The following is a 22,225-nucleotide window of genomic DNA, read 5'->3' on the forward strand; positions in this document are numbered from 1 at the left end:
TTCAAGGTGGCTCCAGCAGTGCAGCCCAAGCCATGAAAAGCAGGAGCAGATGCCTCAAAAGCATTGGAGCCTCTCCCTCAACAGCCCTTAACAGCAGAGAAGAAACACGACGTTGTGGGGATGCTTGTGAAGGCCAGAGCTCAGCACCTCCCTCCCTCCTTTCATCTTCCCTCCCCATTCCTTTCTATCCCCAAGTGCCCACCCAGCAAAGGTTTTGGGAAGGGTCCATGGGATCACTGCTCCCAGCCCTGGCTTTGGAAACCAGGGGAAGTCTGGGCAAGGAGAGGGACCAGCTGCCAACCACCCATCATCCAAGCCCTCCTCTCCTTTTGGTCAGCCTGCCTCAGAACTTCTCCCAGTTTAACACTTTTTACCACAATTCACCCTCCAGATGGCAAGACAAGCACCCATCTTTCACCTCAAATGAACAAATGACTTTGCTTGAATTACAGAAAATGAAATATTCTTTAAGAGTCTCATAAATTAGTAATTTTGTCCTCAAGAAAATTGACCTCTGGCAGCAACGAAGTGCTGGTCAAAGCTACTCATCACTGCAGAACCAACCATCAAATACCTAACATCACAATCCAACTCAATTCTTTCCACCTCCCCTCCCTCCTCCTGTGTTCCTCAGGAGTAGAGAAACCAGCAGAGTTTCCTCTTTAGAAACATAACCTCACAAGGACTCAGCAACACAGCCCGAATCCAGTCCCTGGAAAAGAACCACCAGATCACAGGACACAGACTGGTAAAACCGGGAAAGAAATTCCAACATCGTTTCCTTTCCCCAAAAATGGATTCCACCCTTCTTTTTAATCCTTGTAAAAGTTGGGCCTTAAGAAATAAACATTCCAAGGTTTAAAAACTATTTCTCACCCATTGCTTGCAATTCTGCCCATGGCACACTTGTGGGATGTTTAACCCAGGCTGGAGTGAGGAGCTGGGAGCTGTTGATTCCAAGGATAACTACGGGATTAAACAAGGCCAGGGGCTCATTTGTGTTAGTGCTGACAGCAGCCTCCGTGCAGCTTTGCAGGGCTGCTCTTCTAGGAACAAAACTACATAAAAATTCCAATATTCCCACCAAAGACCCCTTTTCTGTAGCTGGGACATCAGTGTCCTTCTAAACCAAACATGCTTTCAGGGCTTAAAATGCAGATATTTAAGTTTAGCCACTGGACAGGAACAGTGTCCAGTGTCACTTCCAGGTTTCAGCAAAATAAACACTGCCCAAAAACACTGAAAGGCCACAAGAGCTGAGCAGAGCCACCCTGGCTCCCTCACTGGTTTTGCCCTCAAAGAGGCAACAGCTACAGGAAAAAAAAAGTCCTTTGTGAAAGGACCCGAATCCTTAGAATAAGCATTCACTGAGAGGAAAAAATAACAAAGATGGGTCATCCTTGGCTCTAGAAATCTCAAGGAATTCCAGAAGACACCTATCCTGAGGAAGGTCAGCCCTGCACATGGTGTGGGTGTGTCTCCCCTCCAGACCATTCTGAGGAGCTGTCCTGAGTGTCCCATCAGTGTCTTCAGCGTTGATCCACTTGCACCAAGCTGGATTCACTGTCCAGAAGCCCGTGCACTGAGACACATCCGTGCCTTGACAGAGCCTGTCTGCTCTTCCCTCCTCTGCACTGACTCAACACAGCTCCAAAGCAGAAGTCTGGGGGGCCTGAAAGAGAATGAGCAACCCCTAACTTCCCACTGGGAAAATCCCATTAAGAAACCCAAACCACTGGTCCCTGTGGGCTGTTCAGGTCAACGGGGATTTGAAATCTTGATGGATTTGACTTGATGATCCTAAAGGTCTTTTCCAACCTTACTAATTCTGTGATTTGAAGTGATGATGTGCTGGAGGACAGTCCCACCGCAGACACCAGCTGGGAAAAGCAAGACAAGACTATGTTGGTGCTGCCTGCTCCCTCCTAACTGGCTGCAGGTAGAGAAGTCACAGAAAGTCATCGTTCTCACTTGGTGGTACTTCCCTCCCTCAAGGAAAAGAAATCCTTCCTCAGGCTGAATTCAAAGCAGGGAAAAGAGCTCTTGGAGAACCTGCTTCCTCCACACATCTGGAGAGCAACAGCCAGAGTTTGGCTGAGCTCAGCAAGCTTTCATGTTGCTTCCTCACATGACTGAGGACAGCTGTTTTTATTAAAAATTATCTTGAGAGCAAAATGCAAGTTATATTTAAAAAGGGGGAAAAATGCAGCTGTGCAAATCCCTGGGAGCAGGGATCTATGGACAGCACAGTGCTCCAGCACAGGAGCCCCTGGAACTGCAATGAAACCCAACAATGCTCTTCAGGCACCACGAAAACGCTGCTAATGAGGATCCTCACTTTTCACTCACCCTGGTTTTAACCAGCCTGCTCCAGGTGCAGTCCAAACAGTTGTGCTCAGCTTTGCAGTAATTCACTGCAGCCAAACAGCCCCCCTGAGAGGGAGAAACTGCTGCCCCCAAATTTACTGCCTTCAAAAAATATGTTTTAAATAGCCAATCTTGAATAAGCTAATCTCAAAATATGGGGCTGCTCTTGGGTTTAGTCTCAGGCAGGTATGTGCAAGGGATGAGCAAGTTCACACAAGACTTAGGAGGATTTACCAAGGACTTGCAACTTTCAACCGTGCAAGCCAAAATCAACCAAAGCCCTGCTCTCCTTCAAGTATCAAAATCCCAACAGTCCTGAGTTCCACTAAGCACCTTCTCCTCCTGCCCACTTTTCCCCCAGAAATTAAATGTCATATCACTTAAATGCAGTGTTAAAGAACACCAGTTTAAATGCACAAAGAGTGGATCATAAAGACAAAGATACTACAACAGATTGGTAACCCTGAAGAGACAGGCTCTGAGCAAACCAACATTCTCATGTCTGGGTGAAGCAGCTGCTGGAGATGAGTGGTTTCCTCATTTCCCTTTGTCAGTGTACGAGCAAAGCTTGTACAACACGCAAGAAAGGGGAAGAGCCCATTTCCCAGCAACACACGGGGAACACAGGACATGCCAAGTCCTCACCATTCACAACTGAGGCAGGAACTTCATGTGGAGCCAACTGACGCGGCTCAATCCCAAAGTAAATCCCTCCTTGGCTTTGGCTGGACTGGCAGGCCAACATCCCACAGCCTTTTTGTAGGTCCAGTGGAAAACAAAAGTGGCTCTCTGCAGCCCTGGAGGCCAAGAGGCACCATGGATCTCATCCCAAGTCCTCGAAGAGCTGTCGGCACCCGGCGCCCTCACTCCCGTGGTCCAACGCCGATCAGCGCCGACGGAGCAAACCCAGGAGCCAAATCTTCCCAGCAGGCAGCAGGACAGCTCAATTCCCATGGATCCTGTGCCAGAACGTTTATAGGCAGGATAGTGGATGGTACCCATGGTACAACAGAGCAGAGCTCTTGGGAGCAGCTCCTGAATCATCACATCTCCAGAGGTTACCAGGCCCATCGGTCCCACCCCAGCACTGGCCAGCAGAGGGGAGGATGCAGCTGGGACAGGCCAGGCTGGTGTTTGCTTTGCTCCCTTCACATGGAGGGCGAGGGATCTCTTCCACAGTGGGTGAAAAGGGGGTTTTGGAGCTGCTCTCCTCCCACCAGCAATCCAGAGTTTTTCTGGGAGGCACACACAGGAAAGCTTGTGGGGATCCCAAGGCTGGTACTGACACCCATGAGTAATACAACTTAAAAGAAGCAGGCTGGTATAGCATAAAATTATATCCACCATCATTAAAGCATTCATCAGAAGCTTAGTTACAAATACAGTCTGTTAATCTCAGTAGAACACCGACACATGAACCCTTTCAGATAATCTTGTCCTCAAAGGTATAAACTAATGACAGGGAAAAGGGAGAAAAGACCCCAAAGGTTTTTTTTAGAAGTTTATTTCTAGCCCTGAAAGAACAGTTATTAAACGAAGTCAACAAATACAGTAGTTAATATTGCAGTAACAATTAAATAACATAATGGGATTAAATTACACAAAAGGCAACATTAACATCTGAAGACAGTTAAAAAAATAAAAAGAAAGCTTGCACCTACTTCCATTCCCATCAACAGCATAAGGAACAGAGGGAAAAACAGACCAGAGAGATTTATTGACTCAATTCCAGCTGGAGAGACCCTTAATCACATTATTTTTGCTCCCTCCCCAGCCCCTCTGACAACAGGACCCATCTGCTGTAGCCAAACCTTTGCACCTCCCTGCACAGAGAGCCAGGGGGGAAGGCTCCAATTAGTCTCATTAACATCTAAGGCAGGGCAAAGTGCTCATTCCCATGGGTTATTTTTAATAAGAACTCTGATTGGTTCTATGAGAACAACATCCCAGGAATCTCACACTCCCTGCACACTCGCACCTCAGCCACAAGCTGCCCAGCTGACACTTCACAGGGACTGTGTGCACATCTGATCCCCACTCAGGATTTTGGGTGGGCACCCAAGAGGGAGGCACAGGAATCCCCCCATTTGGATGCAACTCATCCCTTCCCATCATTTCCTCCAGCTCTGGCTGGTCTCCACTGCCCCAGTGCCACAGCAGAGCTGACAGCCCTGCACCCACTCAAGGTCTGCACTCTGCTCTCACCAGGGAAAACCCACACCTTGGAGCTTCTCACCTTGCAGACACCCTCAGAAAAGCGATGCCTGACCCTCCAGACACAAAAGCACAGCACAAAAACCTTCTCCTGGCTCTCCTTTCCTGCCAGCCCCACCTCTGATCCCCATGGAAACCTCACCATAGAACAGCTGCTGCGTGGGGCCAGGGAGATGCTGGCACTTCCCAGCCTTGGAGCTGAACACTGTCCCAGGTCACACACACAGTTTGGGAACATGGGATTGGGCCAAGTTTTGTGCATTAGGATGGCTGAATCTTCAGAAATAGTCTCCTAAGCAGGCTAAATTGGGCAAATTTTGCAACATGTGTTTTAAACCATTCTCATTCACCAATAAAATGAACTAATAAGTTAAAATTACTTATGATTTCTTGTTTTCTATTTAAAAAAGCTAAATTTATCTAGATTGTGCCATTAAAAAAAAAAAAGATGAAAGAAAGAAAAGCTCCCATTTTAACTCTGGCACAAGGAGTTTCACCAGGTCCATTGCCAGCAATGGACAAAGAGGGAACCACTGGTACAACAGGTTTTTTCCCCAGCCAAGCCTCCTCACTGCTCCATTTGACCAGGGAGCCAGGACACACTCAAAACAGGGTGATTACAGTGTCCACGGCTCATAATAAACTTTTTTCCAGGCAAATGCACTTGGATTACCTTACCTGGCATGAGACACTTCCTTGAATTTAAAATTTAAAGCTATAACTGTTGTCACACTTACAGCAAGAGAGATTTATCCCTGTGAGGAACAGTTAAGATAATTAACCCAACACGGATTTTAGCTACCCCACAGGAGCAGACCACAAGCTGAACCTGCCCAACAAGGCACCCTGCTGGCCCCACACAACCCCCAGGAGCTGTGAGACCCCAGCCCTGCTCCCCTCCACCATGCCCCCAAACTGCCTCTGCCATCCTGCCCGCCCACTCTCACCTGGAAGTTTGTTTTCTCACACCTTGGCTACCAGTCCCCAAAATGTCATTCTCTCTATAGAGATACTGAAATTCTATGAAAATGACTTCTATCCCCTGCCAGCAATGTTTGGAAAAGTGTGCAAAAATTTTTATTCAGGGTCCTCCATCCACACCCAACCATAGCTCTGTCTGTCCCAGGCCCTGCCCCACTGGGAATGCAATACAATCCCACTGAAGTCATGGTTATTCTTTCACAGACTCATTTGGCACATTGGTACTACTTGGCTCTTAAACACTTGGGGAGGTTGAAATGCATAGACTGTAGCATTAGAAGGGGCACAGGTTCTGCTAAACTCCACCCTGGCAACACCCCAAGAACTCAACCGCTCAGGCTGTCGCTGTCCTTCAGAAGGAGGCACTTTTTGTTGCGTTGAAGGGTTGGCTGCAGCCATCCTGGCTAGCACAGCATCCTCGGTGACAAGGATCAGAGTGACACCAGCCAGTCCAACAGGCCCCATGATGGTCTGACAGCACGGCTCCCCCTCTGCTTCATCTCACAACTTTGGCATCTCCAGGTGTTCATCATCATCTGTTCAGATCATGTTTCCAAAATCCTGCATCGTCAGTGTCCTCAGATCTGGTTATTTGTTCTTCTGGTTTCATTAGTACAAATGGAGCACATACAAAACTGGAAAAAAATAGCTCTAATACTTTAAACTCTGACAACTCCATAGGTTGATGCATTATTTGCTTGGCGGGGGGAGGAGGGGGGAAATTACAACATATACAAAAATGTATTTGATACAAAGAAGGGAAATGTAAAATAAAAAAAGTCAAAGGCACCAGCATAACTTCCAAAGCCCAAGTCAGAGCACAGATACAAGTTTGTGAACCACCCACTGCACCAAGCACGTTACCCCTCAAGCTTCTGGCCAGCAAGTCTAACAGGGAAAAAAAGAGCAGACAGGAAGACAGCTGGAATTTTTTCTTGCCCTGACTAGAACTGATCATTTGATCATAAATAAAGTATCTGACCCCAACCTACACATCCATAACCCACATCCAAAGACTTGACCGTTCGTTACAGTTCTACAAAGAGGCCACATTTTTGATTTAAAAAAAATGTCCACAGAGCACAGGCATTAGAAACAGCTGAATACTTCTCTTCCCCCTCTCTCTCCTTTTTCATCTTAAGAAGTGAAAAGCATCTCCATACATTATGATTCCTTAAGTAACTGAGTTGTTGATTCTACAGTACAGCGACAGCTAATCTGAAAAAGAAATGAGGGGCAAGATGTACCTTCACATTCGCCACACCTGCCGTGAATCTGGTCATTGGGAGCTTCCCACAGGGATTGCAGGTAGAGGGGAGGAAGAGGAGAGTCAAAGAGATCAGCAGGTAAAATTAGTACTGCTCTCTGAAAGCTTGAATCTGTCATTCAAGTATTGAAAGTACCCAGAGGGTACAACGGGAGCTGTTACAGCGAAGTCGTTAAAACCCCTTAAAGCCCCAGGCACAGCAAGTGGTATTTCTGGGCTGTCTGGGAAACAAAAATCAGAATTAAAAAAAACCCACAAAGGCCAGTAATTCAGCCCTCAATTCCTTCTGGACCCCAGACAGGGATCTCTAGAGTTGCCACAATGTATTTGGGTGTCTTCTGGATGAGAGTTTCTTCCCTTTTGCAGATGTTTCCCACCCCCACAAAAAACCCTTCCCTCCCCCCCCGAAGTGTAACAATTTCATATATTATAAAGATTTGTAAAATACAAACACACAAAAAAGGAAGAAGGCTGTGGCAGGATGTTAGCGGTTACTCTTCATTGCTTCTTTGGCTGCCAGGATCAGTGGCGTCAAGCTGGACAGAGGTTTGGCCAGTTTCAAGAAGGGGTGCTGCCAGGAAGACAGAAACATGAAGAATCATTGAAAGACACACTTTTAAAGGTCTCATTTCCAGCAGGATTCATGTTTCCATGGAGCTAGGCAGCAATGAATTAACTGCTGAATTGTGTCATGTGTTTCTCCTGATGGTTACAAGGACAACACGATCCCAAGCTGGCTGGGATCACGCTGCCTTGCCCAACAGAGTTTCTCCTGGAATACCACACTGTTTTTGGAAAAGGTGAGTATTGAAGCTGCACTTGCAATGAGCAAAACAAAGATCTAAACAAGAAATAATCAGAGAAAGATAAGAAGCAGCAGCTGGCTTTAATGGGAAAGCCTCTACACCATCTGCCTCAGAGCTACTCCTTGCTCTCCCTAGGAATGGCATCAGTGATTCTCTCATTTAACAAACCAGCCTTCTTCCAGTGCACAGAAAGTATTTAAAATCAAAACTAAAAGGAGAAATGGTGTCACTGCTCCACCTGCTTAGCTCATAGGGCAGAACCCTGCAGGGAGAAGGGAAACCTTTCTTTTCAAGGCTTGAACACTGATGTCAGACCAGCAGATTATTTCATCAGGAGTTCTGAGGGGGACATTTGCAAGTGGAAGTATGAAAAGCAATGCAAATGCTATCAATGACCACCCTCTGAAAGGAGTTCCTAAACTGCTGGACACTTTGGCAGTGGCAGAGTGAAATCACAGATTTTGATGGAATAACTTTGGAGTATATTTTAAATCTTTCCTACCAACTGCTCTCACTACAGTTCCCAGGAGAAAACACAAAACAAAAAAAAAAAAAAGAAGAAGAAAGGGTGCCAGTCAATGGAGTGGCTCATTACAGGCTGACCTGCCTCTGCCTTCTGGACCTCACTGTGAGAAGAAGTGGAGTCTCACCTGTAGCAATTCTTTGGCTGATCCTCTTTTCTCCACATCCATCTCCAAACATCGGTTCAAGAAATCCCGGAATATTGGGGACAGTTTCTCGGGGTTCTGGAGTTCTGGTGTGCCATTAGTTGCTATCAAATATAAAGCCTGTAAAATGAACAATAAGGTATAGCCAAAACCAAGCTTTAAAAGATGCCGAACTGACCTGCCTTGTGGCAAGGCCTCAGATGAGAGGGCTCTGCAGCTACTTCTCCTCAGCTTCAGGGATTAGAACTGTAAAAATTCCACATGTGTAGGAACTCATGACCTATTCTTGCTAGTAGCAAAATAATGTTCAAGATCTTCTGGCAAGAGATACTGACCTTAGCAAAGAAAACATCAGTTTGTGACACAGCAGTACTTTCCATAATATCCTGGGCTTACTTTCCCCAAATTATCACAGAGGCCTGAGGTCAAAGTCCTGTGTTTTATTTACAGGCAGGCAAATCTTTTAAGTACCATCAGAGAATCCCAGACCGGTTTAGGTTGAAATGGACCTTAAAGCCCACCTTGTTCCACCCCCTGCCTTGGGCAGGGACACCTTCCACTATCCCAGGTTATTCCAAGCCCTGTCCAACCTGGCCTTGGACACTTCTAGGGATGGGGAGTCAGGGTAAGGCTGACTGCAAATTCAAGACAGCTGCCTTCCTCTGGAGCAATTTTCATGTACTGCTGAAGCTTGTTGGCTTTTTCATTTCATTCTCTTTTTAACGCAGATGCAATTAATGAACAATTACTGACAGTGCTGAAAACCCAGTTCCAGCAACACCAGGGCTTCTTACCCTCAGGGGGTTCTCGTTGAGGTATGGGGGCTCTCCTTCCACCATCTCAATAGCCATGATGCCCAGGGACCAGATGTCCACTTTGGGGCCGTAGGCTTTCCGTGTGACCACCTCGGGAGCCATCCAGTACGGAGTTCCCACCATGGTGCTGCGCTTGCTCTGCTCAGGGGTGATCTGGGCACAGAACCCAAAGTCAGCTGCAGGACAACAGAAGTTTAAGAGGTTAAACTGGTGCATCCCAAGAAGTGGTTTTCCTAGAAGACTTTTCTATTGCTACACATACATTTCATTGAGAGGGGTTTGGGGGTAGTTTCTTCTTTCCTCCCCCACTACATTCTCCGTATTAAAAAAGCCAACGTGCAATGAAAATACAAAACCTGAAGGTGCTTAAGCAGGGCAGAATTCCGTGGAGTGAATACAAGGCTTTTGTCCTCTGGAAACAAGAATTACCCTGCAGAAGAATGGTGTTTTGCCCAGTCCTTCCTTCAAGAGTTCTAGAATGGTAACAGCCAAAATAAGTGATCGGGCAGAACACAGGCAGTGTTCTGCATGTGGCGTGCTATACACAGCCTGAATTAGAACAAATCCATCCACAATCCATGGCTTCTGCCCTGCTAAAGATTGGACTTGTGCAGCTACTGAGGTCAACATTTCACAGCACTTTGGCCATCTATACGGGTACTACAGCCGACAGACACGGAAACAAGGCTCCAGGGAAGTGCAGTGCTACCCCACTCAGCAGCAGGAACCTGGACAAACAAACCTTTCCACAAGGTAACTACCAAAGAGAACAACCACACTCAAGAAAACAAGAAAAGTCACCTATTCCTATAGCCTTCAGGTGCAGCAGCAATGCATGTCCCATCATGTTACTTTATCCAGCTGCAGCACTCCCACTTCCCAGGCATGTAAAGCATCAATAAGAACACAGTTAAGGCAGGAGACAGATATTACTTTATCATTGACACTAAGTTAGAGAAAGAGAGAGAGAGAGAGAGGGAGAGAAGAGAGAGAGAAATTTAAATTCCAGGGCGATTTTGGAAGTGTTATGCCAAGCAGTGCTAAGGAAAGAGCCAAGTCATGGAAGTGCCAAGTTGTACCAAGACCATTTAACACAGAACTAACCCACCCTGACAGTCAAAATGCTGCCTTAAAAAAAAAAAAAAAACCAAAACCAAACCTATAGGAGTCACCAAGTTTCTCCTGCACTTTTTGGCCTTTTCAAGGTGTCACAGTCACCTCCCAGCACGGCCCAGGGAAGCAGTACCATTGTGTTCTCCTGACCCTCCAGACAGGCCTCCAGCACAGAGGAAGAATTCAGGCAGGAATCCAGTTTCACCCACCAGTAGCATGTGTAGCTGCACTGGTGACACCTGTCCTGTCACCAGACTCCCTCAGAGAAGGGGAAGAGTTTAAAAAGAAGGTGCAGCTTCTCCCACCCTAAACTTTTGCTAAAGCACTATAATGACACAGCCCCAGAACAGCTTGTTCAGCACTGATCACACCACCTCCCCTTCATACAGGGAATTTTTGCAGCTGACTCCTGTCTTCTCCTGTGTCTCCTTCCTCCTCATCCTCCCCCAGTCTGCTGGCATGATGATTTTGACTCAGCTACTAACTCTGTCCTTTGGCCACTTTGCTTTGACACCTCTTTTGCAATTTTGATCCTTCTCCAGCTAACTCTTCCCAGCCACATCCTCTGTTGTAACTGTTCTCTTCAGCCTCTGAATCCACAGCTTGTGCAAAGACACATCACATCCTTAAAATTAAATTCCCTATGCAAGCGAGCAGCACATCCAACAATGCTGGTATGCAAATCAGGTTGCTGGTAATCTTTCTTCACACTCCAGCTCATAAATCAAATGAGACTGCAAACCATCTAGAATAGGAATATTGCTGAGACACATTTTCATGGCACTTGAAATTCCTACTGAAAACACTTTTTGCTTCACACCTTTTTGCCTTAACTCTTAGATTGTTATATGCTCTGTATGTTCCTACATACAAGACAGATAATGCACCTCCTTCTCAACAGTCCTGACAGCTACCAGTGCTTTCACATCATTTTTATTTACACACACCAGAAAAGGATTTACTGTCCAAGCCCATGCATGCATAACCATTATCTGAAAAGCAAGTAGTTTATTTTATCATTATTATATTAATAAAAGTGTTACACTTCCAGTCCAAGAAAAGGTACAGGGTTAGACTAGACTGCAATAAATGACCAGTAATGCCCAATTTTCTTGTTAGTGGCCTTTTCATGAATGGGGCAAAGCATTAATATCATCCTAACAAAGCCACTGCCGTTTGCTGCAACTTTGCTCTTGCAATCATTCCCATTTTGCTTCACTGTTTGTGCCAGTTACTTCCTATTTACCAACATATTCATGAGGCCACAGGTTTGCTTCAACATCCTTCTGGGCCAACACGTTCACAGCCCCAGTCTGAGGGCCCTCAGAGTATCAGCACCTGCTGTCTGATACATATTTTATAACAGAATTGTTTTCTATTACTCATAGTCAATAAAAACCACCTTAAATTTCCCTGCCAATTCTCCTTCTACTCATTTACACGCCAGAGATTCCTGGAAAAGGGAGAACAGAACATGAAACAATTTGTCTGCTACTCACTTAATTTAACTGATCCATCCATTCCTAACAGCACATTGTCACTCTTTATGTCCCTGTGGATCACCTGGTTGGCATGGAGGAACTCAAGCGCTTGCAAGCACTGGACAGGAGAGAAAAAAAACAACACTCAGCATCCAGAAACAGAACTGCTGCATGTGAGCACAAATTCAAAGCTATGTTCACACCCTCAGCCAGCTCTGAGTGCAAGAATAGAAAGGTATTATTGAAAATAACCAGCAGAGGAAGCTCTTGGGCTAAAAAAATACACTCTGGATTTCAGGAGCTCAAAAATCATTTCACCATGGAGTTCCCCTATCTTAACAAATGAATCCTTTAAACTCCTCATCTCCCAAGATGCTCTCAGAAATCCCTGATGTTAATTTTGGTACATCCCACAGATTATGCAGTGGAACCATAAAGGATTAAGTGAGAGCTTTTCAGGCTGAGGTCTCACCAAGAAGAATTGGTGAAATTTCATGTCCAACAACCACACAACTTCTACAGTGAAGGATGTAAAACATCTTCATTCTGAAAGGCACTAATACTGGTTTGCATTGTTTTCAGATGAAAACCTTTCACACTAAGTTGCTGCCCAAAACCATAATGAAATTTACTTTTGTTATTTGAGAATAAAAGGCAAAAGAACAAAAGCCAGATTTTTCTCTTTCCATCTAAGCAGAACATTTGCCATTTGCAGCTTGGCACAGATGTCCCCACTGAGGTTTTGTTTTTTTTTTTTTTAAATCTCGGTTTGCTTTAGCAAAGTGACACTGATTTGCAAAACTAAATGTATCTAAAACACTGGGCAGCAGAGTTTTGACAGAGTACAATAGTTCAGTATTTGATTTCTTCCTCAGAAAAGTCGACCACTGTCACAGTAAATAGTTACTCTTTTGGCTCTCTGCTTCCAGTTCTGGTTTCTCTGGAAACCATTCTCTGTCCATACACGTTACTGTGCAAGTTTGCTTTCCCTCCCCTCCCCTGGGGTGAGTCACAAAATCTCTCGTCATGCTGATGGAGTCAGATGGGCTTTTTAACAGCCTCTGTTTCTTCTGCACAGCAGATAACACAATTCTCCTTCTGCCATGATAAAATCAAGCCTGTGCTGGATACTGGCACTTGCTCAGGGCAGAAACCACTGATAAGATGTGATGTCAGCTGCTTTTAACACTTTCGTTTGAAATCTTACTGCAACCTCAGAGTTATTCTAACTACAACCTTCTGAAGCATTATTTTCCTGAGAAATCCATAAAGAAAGCTTAGCTGGCACAGAACTATAGATGCCACACACTATGGGACAGTCTGCACTCAGTTCATCTTTATTTTAGTGTATGTTTAACACACTCCTGTTTCAGCAGATCTACTTTCAAACTGTGAGCAACACCATTCCCCTTCTTCCTTCTGGAAAACACTTCAAAGCTTTCAGGAGTTTTTATTTTTCTTTTTTTTTTTTCCTCCTTTCTACATTACCCATACATGAATATGCAGCTTTTTTTCTTAGTGCCACTGAATGTTCTTTGTTAGTCCAAGTTAAAAAAGCCATTCCTTCCAGCTGCTAAACTTCTCTATTGCTCCTCCCTGAACTTTATTCATATTATTCTGTTAATATGATATTAATAAAAGATATTATTCATATCTTTCTGTCAGCAGGACGAGGCACCCCAGGTATCAAACCCACAGACTTTGTTTGCTCCATTACCAAACATTCTCAAACACCCACCTCACAAACCACTGTAGCTCTTTTGTCTTACAACTTGCAAAGCCCCAGTTTTCTGAGTTAACCTAATTTTGTTATTTACTGCAATTTTGATTTCTGCTCATGGTACCATTCCTTCTTTACTCAACAGCAATTGTGGCAATTAGTGCTAACCTGAGCATGCCATAAAAAACAGGGGAATAGGGAGCACCTTCATTCCTCAAGCCAGCCCCTCACACTCACCTCTCTGCAGACAGCAGCAATCTGTGCTTCATCCATACACGTCTCTGTGACCACATCTGTTAGAGAGCCTCCAGCCAGATACTCCATCACCACAAACAATTCATCCCCTACGAGGTAACTACAAAGAGAAAACCAAAAGCATGTCCCTGTGCCATCAGGGTGACAGTCTACAGAGGGCCTCATCTGCTTCCAAGACCCTTAGGTAGAGGAAGAGCAGGTCTGTGCAAGGGATAATCTCCTGTAACCCTTGGGATGAGGAACCAGCCAGCTGGCTGCATTTACCTGTCCAGGAAGTTGACTATGTTGGGGTTCTTTAGCTCCTTCATTACCAAGATCTCATTAATTATCAGCTCCTTCTTGGGCTGTTTCTGCAAATTGATCTGTTTAATAGCCACCTGAATAGGGCAAAATAAAACAGCAATCTCAAACCTCAGTACCCAAACCTTTCAGTCACACTTAATACAGTGAAAAGGCAGAAGGAATCCTGTAACAGGATTAAAGGAGTTTAGAACAGTTTGTGGCTGGCAAGTTGTTTATTTATCAGCATACAACTTAAAAGAATCCAGCTTGATCAACACACAACTTGCACCCGTGGCCAACATCATCCTCTTGCAGCTGAAAGGATCCACAAACAGCAAGAGGCCAGACCAGACAGCAAAGGGCATTCAGGAGAGAGAAGGATATTCACTCAATTCCATATCAACAGGCCTGAAGCAGAAGAGAATCCTGTAGCAACTCAGAGAGAAAATTTGAGCCTTCCAATGCAAGATGAGGCAGTTTCTTGTTCTTTATTCTGACCAAACTGGTGCTTGGTATAAGGAATGCTGCGAGGCAGAAGGAAATCCTCTCAAAGCCATTAATGAACTACCCAAGAGAGAAAAGGGAAGATAAAGGCCCAGCTCATCCAGGAAATATGCTAACAAGGACAAGTACTACAGAGTTTGCAGTGGAGAAGAATCATCCCAGCTCTGTTAACTCCAGCACTCTGAGGAGGCAGTTTGGAGTTCTGCAAGACAACCTGGGCTGAATCCAAAACCAAACACAAGAACCAAGATAATCCTGTAAAAATTATTGTTATTATATTAAGGACATTAAGGAAGAAATTCTCATCATTCTGCAGCACAGAGTAACAAAATAATTATGACTGCAGGTGGAGCAGGTTGGTGAGGATCTTGTGGGAGTTTGGAATGGGGACCTCAATGAGCAGATATTCCACAACCCCTCCTGAGCTCCTGTGCCATGCCCAGTCATCCTGCCTGAGAGGGAAAAAAATTCCAATATCTAACTTAAATTTCCCTTATAGCAATTTTTGTCTGTTCCCTCCTGTCACTGTGTAGCCCCAAGAGGAGTGTTCCTCCTACTGATGAACAAACCTAACTCTATCCTCAGGCATTGAGCAGAGGAAACCTGAGCACTGCATGAAGGCTGCAAGCCATCAACTGCCTGGCAAAGTGCAGAGCAGGTCAAAGAAAGACCCTGGACCCCAAAATTCACTCTGCAATCAGTAAGGGGACATGAAATACTGCAGTGTGCACAGAGCAAACTAAGAGACACTGAGATAATGGCAAGGCTCATGTTTCATCAAGATGTAGTGCTCCACTGCAGGACTGCTGAAAGGGCATTTACTTACCAGTGACCTAAAGAATGCCTACTTGTGGATATTTAAAGGAAAAATTAGGGGAGAACTTAAATAAAAACACTGAAAGAAAATGAAGGAGATCTGAAGTTAAACAGACACAAATAATTCCTAAAATCTGAGTCCCAAAAGCCCTCTGGGTTGTCTCCCAAGATATGGCCACAGGATACAAACATGCAGAGTACTGCTGATGCCACCAATTTCCTTGGAGAAACCAAGGGATAAATGCAAAGAGCAGGATACGGAGAAGACATTCTGACTGCAACAGGGCATCACATGAGACAAGCTGCTTCCCTAGAGACAGATACAGCCAAGTGAGTGAAGACTAAACAAAATTTTATTTTTGAAAACATAACACAACAATGCCTGCAATTCTTGAAGCATAAACTATTTTACAAACTCACTTCTGGAACACCTCACTCACTCTGCTTTTCATTGGAAAGACAAATCTCTGGTTTCAGCTTTCACCATCTGATTACTGTAGAACAAGGCACACTGTTACAGCTGACTGTGACAAACAGATCTGAGAGGTGATAGCAGCAATGGGAGCCACTGAAGGAAATCACCCAAATCATCCTGGCCACCTACAGAAGAACATTTAAACAAAAAATGAACCCAGCAGTCTTACCTCCTGCCCTGTTGCCACATCAATAGCTGTGAAAACTGTACCTGAAGCCCTGTGAAGAGAATGGAAAATGTTACAGCAAGTTGCATCTCCCTGCATAACAAACACACACACAAACAGCCAAATCAAAACCACAGAATTGGATATTTATTTATCAAAACCACAGAATTGTTTCAGTTTTCAATTCAAAATTTCCATCACTATGTGATGCCTTCATTGTTTATTTACTTTATTGTTTCCTGCCCAGAGAGGTCACAGCTGCCTCATCCCTGGAAGTGTTCGAGGCCAGGTTGGACAGAATTTGGAGGAACCTGGGATAGTGGAAGGTGCTCCTGCCCACGACAGGGGGTGGAACTTTAAGGGATGGGCTCTAAGGTCCCTTCTCACCCTAACTAGGGTGGGATTCTGTGATTTATCTGCTGTATACAGCCAACATCTCTGCCTGCATAGAAGTGGTGTGAGGCAGAGAACAGCACCCTGCTGCTAAGCACTGGCCAAGCTGGGGTCAATACTTACCCCTGCCCGATTTTTTCATATCTGGTGTATTTTTTCTTGGGATCTCCTATGCTTACAATAGTGCCTGAAAGGAAAAACAGCAACCAAAAAATTCAGTCCAATCCCACTGCCCCCCAACAGCAAGGCTGGCCTGGCCAAGATAGGCCCAAGAGTGGGTCAGCTCAAGTAGCAAAACTGCTGCACCAACAGCCAAAGCTGCAGGAGAACATCAACACAGTGAAAAATCACCATCAAGATGGTTATGGAACAAGCAAGAGCAGAAACTATTCTGTGTTACTATGGTTTGATTGAAGTCCATTTGTGACACTGTGATGTGCACGTATGATACAACCCCAAAGCTGTTCTAGCCTTGTTTTCCACCCCATAGGGCTCCAAGCATTACAAACCCCTGAGCCAGCGCAGCGCTCTCAGCTGCTGCTGGACACAAAGCAAGGGTGAGGCCAAAACTCTAACATTCCTCCCCCAGCCTTAAAGCTTTTGTTTATCTGAAATGAAGGCACCTACGTAGTTTTTCCATGATATCTTCATCTGACATCTTGGTTTTCTTTTTCTGCTTATCCCCCGCTTTGGAGGCGCTGTCGGCGCAGGTGTCACCGGCCGGGGCAGGGATGGGGTCAATGACAGAGCGGGTGTAAATCTGTAAGGGAGACCAGAGACCTGAGCACCTGCCCTGCCACCACTGACCTGCAGCTGGAACCCGCCACAGCTCTGCAAAGATCCCCAAACAACACTTTATAACAGGTATGAGGCAGAAATTAGACCTGAGACACATTAAAGCTCCATAAAACAAGATGCTGGCAACGTTACTGACCTCTCAAAGAGATCCAGGCACCTCCTGAACAGAGAGGATGCTAGGAGATTCCACTGTGGGTTTCTCAGTTTTTTTATCTGCTTATTCCTTATAAACCATACTAGTTAACAGAGCAGAAACCACTATTTAATAGTGAGATCAACTTCTACTAAGATCTAAAGGAAAAAGATGCTTGACTGCCATGAAAAGAAGGATGAGATTCTCAAATATTTGCCAGTTTTCCCCAATTTAAGGTTTTTTTAACAGATTTAATTTCTTGGAGCTTTATTTAATTTCCTCCTGAGCTGTTCAGATATACACAGCTACTCCAGAAATATCCAGCTGTGGACCTCTCACCTTTTAGATGTCTAAATCCCAAGAGTGGGAAATTAGAAAGCAATATCCCTAGACAAATAAACATAATTCCTGAAGAAAGTGGGCAGCAGAGAGGCAAAATGTACAGCTCCCACAGCCAAAAGAAGGAGCTGGAGTAAGTGGGACCCATGGGACACCATTACCAAGGTGCGTAGATGAGTGCTGCCCTAAAAATTTATTAACATCTTCTCAAGCATTCCACTGCTCCTGTAGTGCTGATGACTTTGTGAGTGAAATGAGCTTTCAAATCTAAAATTTGCATTGGTTGGGGCTTAGGTGGTGTACTTGGAGGGGCTACCACACTGCAACCCAATCAAATAAAGGAAAGCAGATACATTACTGTGCTGCACAAAGTTACACAAATGGCCTACAGGTTTTATTTAGGAATAGGAATCCTCCTCATCATCACATGTTGGGTTGAAGGATAAGCATAACTGGATGTCTTCAACACAAGCTGACAAACAAATAGACAAATTTCAATGATCTGAGAGGTTTTTTTCCAACCTAAATGATCCTATGATTCTATTAACTACAGGATCCAACTTATCTATTAACTTCTATCCAAGATCTATTAATTTCTAATCCAACTGATATTCAGAAATTAGGTATTTTCTTAGCAAATTCAAAAAACAGAACTTTTCCCTAAAAACTAGCAGCAGCTTATTGCCCAAATAAAACACTTCCCTAAAAAGCAGAAGTTCTGCAATGCTGAGAAATGCAGGTCTGTCAGTTTTACAGCTGCTCACCGATTTTGTGTGATCTGGCCGTGGAGCAATCACAGGAGGAGGAGCCTCTTCATCATCCTCATCATCATCTGCCACAGCTGTTGATGGTTCTGAACCTTTGGCATTGGTCTATATTTTTACCAAAGTTTAAAAAAGACAGATAAACAAATTGTCTCTCTCACAGTATTAAAGACTTCACGTTTTTTTTCTTCACATTAAGAAAAAATAATTCTTACCTATGTCAAAAGAAAATAACTTAAACCACTCAGTCTATCCTTCAGTTATTACATTTTATTATGAGACTCAAACACTGTTGCTGCAGTGAAATATGCAACTGACTATTCAAATTTATGTTTCTATTCCACAAAAAAATTCTTAATTTTTATACTTTTAATCTTTACACAGTTTAATACTTCAAGATTCAGGATATAACAAGTACAGAAAACCTGAACTTGTATGCACCACAGAATATATAAAAATAATAGTAAGCACACTCACCGTTGGTGTTCCTGAAGGGAAACCATCTTTTTCTAAACAGGACAAATAGCAGAATATATAAAACCATCAGAAAAAAAGTGATAACAAGTGAGCTTTGTCAAGTACAGGGTAAGAATATTACAAAGCCTCATTACTAAGCTACTTTCAGAGAGAATTTGGAAGAAAAGTTGTAAAACTGCACCTGTCTGTGGGACAGTCCTTCTCTCAGCCCTCTATCTAGGAGTCACAAATTATTCTGCATTGCTGATGTTCCCAGCTGGTGACATCAAGGTCAGAGACAGCTGTGAGGAGCAAGGCCTCCAGCACAAAACCAGCTCATCCCAGTCCCAGAGCTTGATAAACACAGCCCATTCAAGCTCATTTTGGCTGCTATTCTGAATGATCCAGTTCCCTTTCTTCCTCTCTCCACTTAAAACAGGAAATTAACTGGACAACGCCAGTTTCCAGTCAGTTTTAAATCCATCTTTGTATATTTGTGCCTCATTGAAATGCACCTTGATTTTAGCACTTGAACCTGATTTATCACTTTGACATAAAGGAAGACTGTGCTCCAAATTCCCAGCTCCAGTGTCTTGCACACTTGGCTCTCACCTGGAGCAGAAAAACTCAGGTATTTCTGTTTTGCTGTGTCTTTGGAGTCGTAGAATTTCAGCACATCTAGTACCGCCTGGGGGTTTTTCTTCTGTTCTAGCTTGGTGATATTTGAGGTCTGAAGCAACCGAGCCCATTGTTCTGGCATTCCCTGAAAAAACAGGGGATTTAAAGCATCCTTTTTGTATTTTTTTTTTGAAAGCAAAACAAATTTTTTCCCTCTCTAAAAGCATAACATGCACAGCCTTAAGCACACGAGCCAGTAGGATGGGGAGCCAAAGGTGGAAACAGATCAGAGGACACAACTCCTCCAGGTATGCTGGGCCAGATGTGAGGAATGGCAACACAAAACCACTCAACAGATCCAGTGTTACCCACTAAAGAAAGCAAACTGAAGAGGGTTTGTCAGGGAGGGCTCTCCCAGGTGACACAAAGCATCAGATGTGACACTGGCATTGCAGAAGCACTAACAGGTCACAGTCTGCTGTACAAACACAAAGGAAAAACAGTTCCTCGGTAGAAACAAAGAATAAATTGCACTTTATTTTAAAGCTCTGCCTTGGCTTCACTGCAGCACGACCCATGGTGTTTCCTGAGCTGCTCCAAGGTGGGAATACTCACAGTGAACTCTCCAGTAACAGCATCAAAGCCAACATGGATGGTATGTTCAAAATCTGACGGTGGGGAGATTTCTGGCCTTTCCTTTTCCTTCTTCTTGCTTCCTGAAAAAGACATTCAAAGATCTCAATGTTAAAAAGAAATTCTTCCCTGTGAGGGTGCTGAGGCCCTGGCACAGGCTGCCCAGAGCAGCTGTGGCTGCCCCTGGATCCCTGGAAGTGTCCAAGGCCAGGCTGGACAGGGCTTGGAGCAACCTGGGATAGTGGAAGGTGTCCCTGCCCTCGGGAGGGGTGGGACTGGATGGGCTTCAACGTCCCTTCCAACCCAAACTGTGCTGAGATCCTGTAATTCCTTGTTCCATTCAAATAATTTATACTGTGGCAGCAAGAAAATAAGAGATTAAGAGCACCAGAGTGCCCTGCTGAGCATATGAAAACTAAACATATTAAATGTTTACAATGCAAAAAAGGACATTTTAATATAGATTAAGAACAGCAGAAAAGACAACTTCAGTTCAACCTCAAGTTCACCCTAAAGACACTTATAACTCAGTTGCCTCACTGCTTCAATTCAAGGTAATTAATGCAAACTAGGACTTCCTGTGATGAAGATAAGAGTTTATAGCCTCAGAGCAATTACCTCATTTAAATTAAAGGTGGGGGGAAGCATAATAACTACCAGAAGCAGGAACAAATAATTAGAAGGACCACGTGCACAATCCAACCTGGAGTCAATTGAATTTATAAGATATTTTCTAACACCTAGGGCTTTGGATTTTTGTTTGTTTGTTTTGGGAGTTTTCAGGTCGTGGCTCGGGGGTGTTGTTTTATTTTAATTTAATTTTTCTGCTTTGTTTCTAAATTCACCTTAAAAGTCCTGCTGTTTGAGTACAGAAAAAGCAGGTAAACCAGCACTCTCCTGGTTACTACACAGCAAGCAAAGATGGTGCTGCAGGAATCCATCTGAAATCCCCTCGTGCTGGGAAGGGAAGCACGGGGAGCGAGGACAATACTCCCGAACGAAAAGCCATGTGGGCTGCCTCCAGCTGAACAATGGCATGGAAAGACACGGCTGTTATAAACAGGATATCTTTAATATGGCTGCACAGGGCAGAGCCAAAAAGCAAACAGGCTGTCAGACATCCCATTAACAGCACAGGAGAAACTCGCTGCTGTGAAAACCAAGGGAAGCACCATTTCTGCCCTATTCCTTGCAGGTTTTTATGTGGGAGCAAGGGAGAAAACATATATAAAGTTGTATTTCTCAGGAAGGCTCCTGTTTGGGAGCACTTGACACACAGTGGACAGGAGCTGGTGCTCAAGCCCTTCAGCATGTGCTGGGTAAATAATCCCACTCCTTCCAAAAATACACAGATCCCATGAGTCGGCAAGGCAAGGAGACTAAAACCCATTGCTCTGCCCACAGGAACAGCAGAGCAGCACTTCAAACAAACAGTCCCAGCCAGAGGCAAGCCCGGTGAGTCATGTGCTGGCAGGACATCCTCGAGCTCCGAGAACAAGGCCACGCTGAGGCCACGCTGCCTCCCGGCCCCAGGACTGAAACGGGAATCTCTCAGTGCAGGGCAACGCTCCTTCCCAACTGCACATGGTGGTCTTTCTGCTGACATGGGTGAGCCCCAAAGAGCAAAGGAGAACATGAGAAGCTACCACAGGTTGGTGGCTGCACCCCAAGAGAGACTCCAGCCCTCTTAGGGTGCTGAAGGTGGCAGGTCTGGGTGCTGTCAGCTCAGTGCAGTGCTCTGTGTCTGGAAGTTCTGCCTTACCCCTTCAGTCCTGCAGAAATGGCTGTTTGACCATTTTATTATGGTCATGGGACCCAGAATTTGGCCCTCAGCCCTACAGAGACACACAGGCACTTTGGAAGGATTTGGCAAGCTGGAGAAAGGCTCTGTCTGATTAAGAAGGTGCCTCAAACACAACCAGACTCTTCCCCAAGTGAAGCCACAGGCACTCAGCAAGGTGTCAGCCTCGGTACTTCCCAGGGCAAAGCCATCCTCAGGCTGCCCTTGCTTCCCACCGACCAAATTCCATACACAAGGCAAGAAACACAGCTGTTTCCCAACAGCTGGAGGCAGCAGGCAGCTGACTCCAGATGTGCACCTGGAATTGCTGAGCTCCAGCTGAACCACACCAAAATGTGCCCCTGAGCACGTGACATGCAG

General features: G+C 44.8%; 1 protein-coding gene across 4 annotated transcripts in view; it reads right to left on the bottom strand.

Moving 5' to 3' along the window:
* Positions 1-2,754: 2,754 nt before the first annotated feature.
* PAK2 (p21 (RAC1) activated kinase 2) overlaps positions 2,755-22,225 on the bottom strand; it is a 43,170-nt gene continuing 23,699 nt past the window's right edge. For 3 of the 4 annotated variants that reach the window (XM_053952210.1, XM_053952211.1, XM_053952212.1), the window contains exons 3-15: positions 20,047-20,147; positions 19,426-19,576; positions 18,835-18,866; positions 18,358-18,465; positions 16,951-17,083; positions 16,447-16,510; positions 15,934-15,982; positions 13,952-14,064; positions 13,670-13,787; positions 11,731-11,830; positions 9,098-9,294; positions 8,286-8,423; positions 2,755-7,400 (exon numbers count right to left, since the gene is read on the bottom strand). In XM_053952210.1, coding sequence (XP_053808185.1) covers positions 7,314-7,400; positions 8,286-8,423; positions 9,098-9,294; positions 11,731-11,830; positions 13,670-13,787; positions 13,952-14,064; positions 15,934-15,982; positions 16,447-16,510; positions 16,951-17,083; positions 18,358-18,465; positions 18,835-18,866; positions 19,426-19,576; positions 20,047-20,147 — 1,391 coding nt within the window. In that variant the 3' untranslated portion in view covers positions 2,755-7,313. The remainder of the gene's footprint in view (positions 7,401-8,285; positions 8,424-9,097; positions 9,295-11,730; positions 11,831-13,669; positions 13,788-13,951; positions 14,065-15,933; positions 15,983-16,446; positions 16,511-16,950; positions 17,084-18,357; positions 18,466-18,834; positions 18,867-19,425; positions 19,577-20,046; positions 20,148-22,225) is intronic. The other variant, XM_053952213.1, reaches the window with a different exon arrangement.

Source organism: Vidua chalybeata, chromosome 10, assembly GCF_026979565.1.
Source record: "Vidua chalybeata isolate OUT-0048 chromosome 10, bVidCha1 merged haplotype, whole genome shotgun sequence".
NCBI classification, from domain to species: Eukaryota; Metazoa; Chordata; class Aves; order Passeriformes; family Viduidae; genus Vidua; species Vidua chalybeata.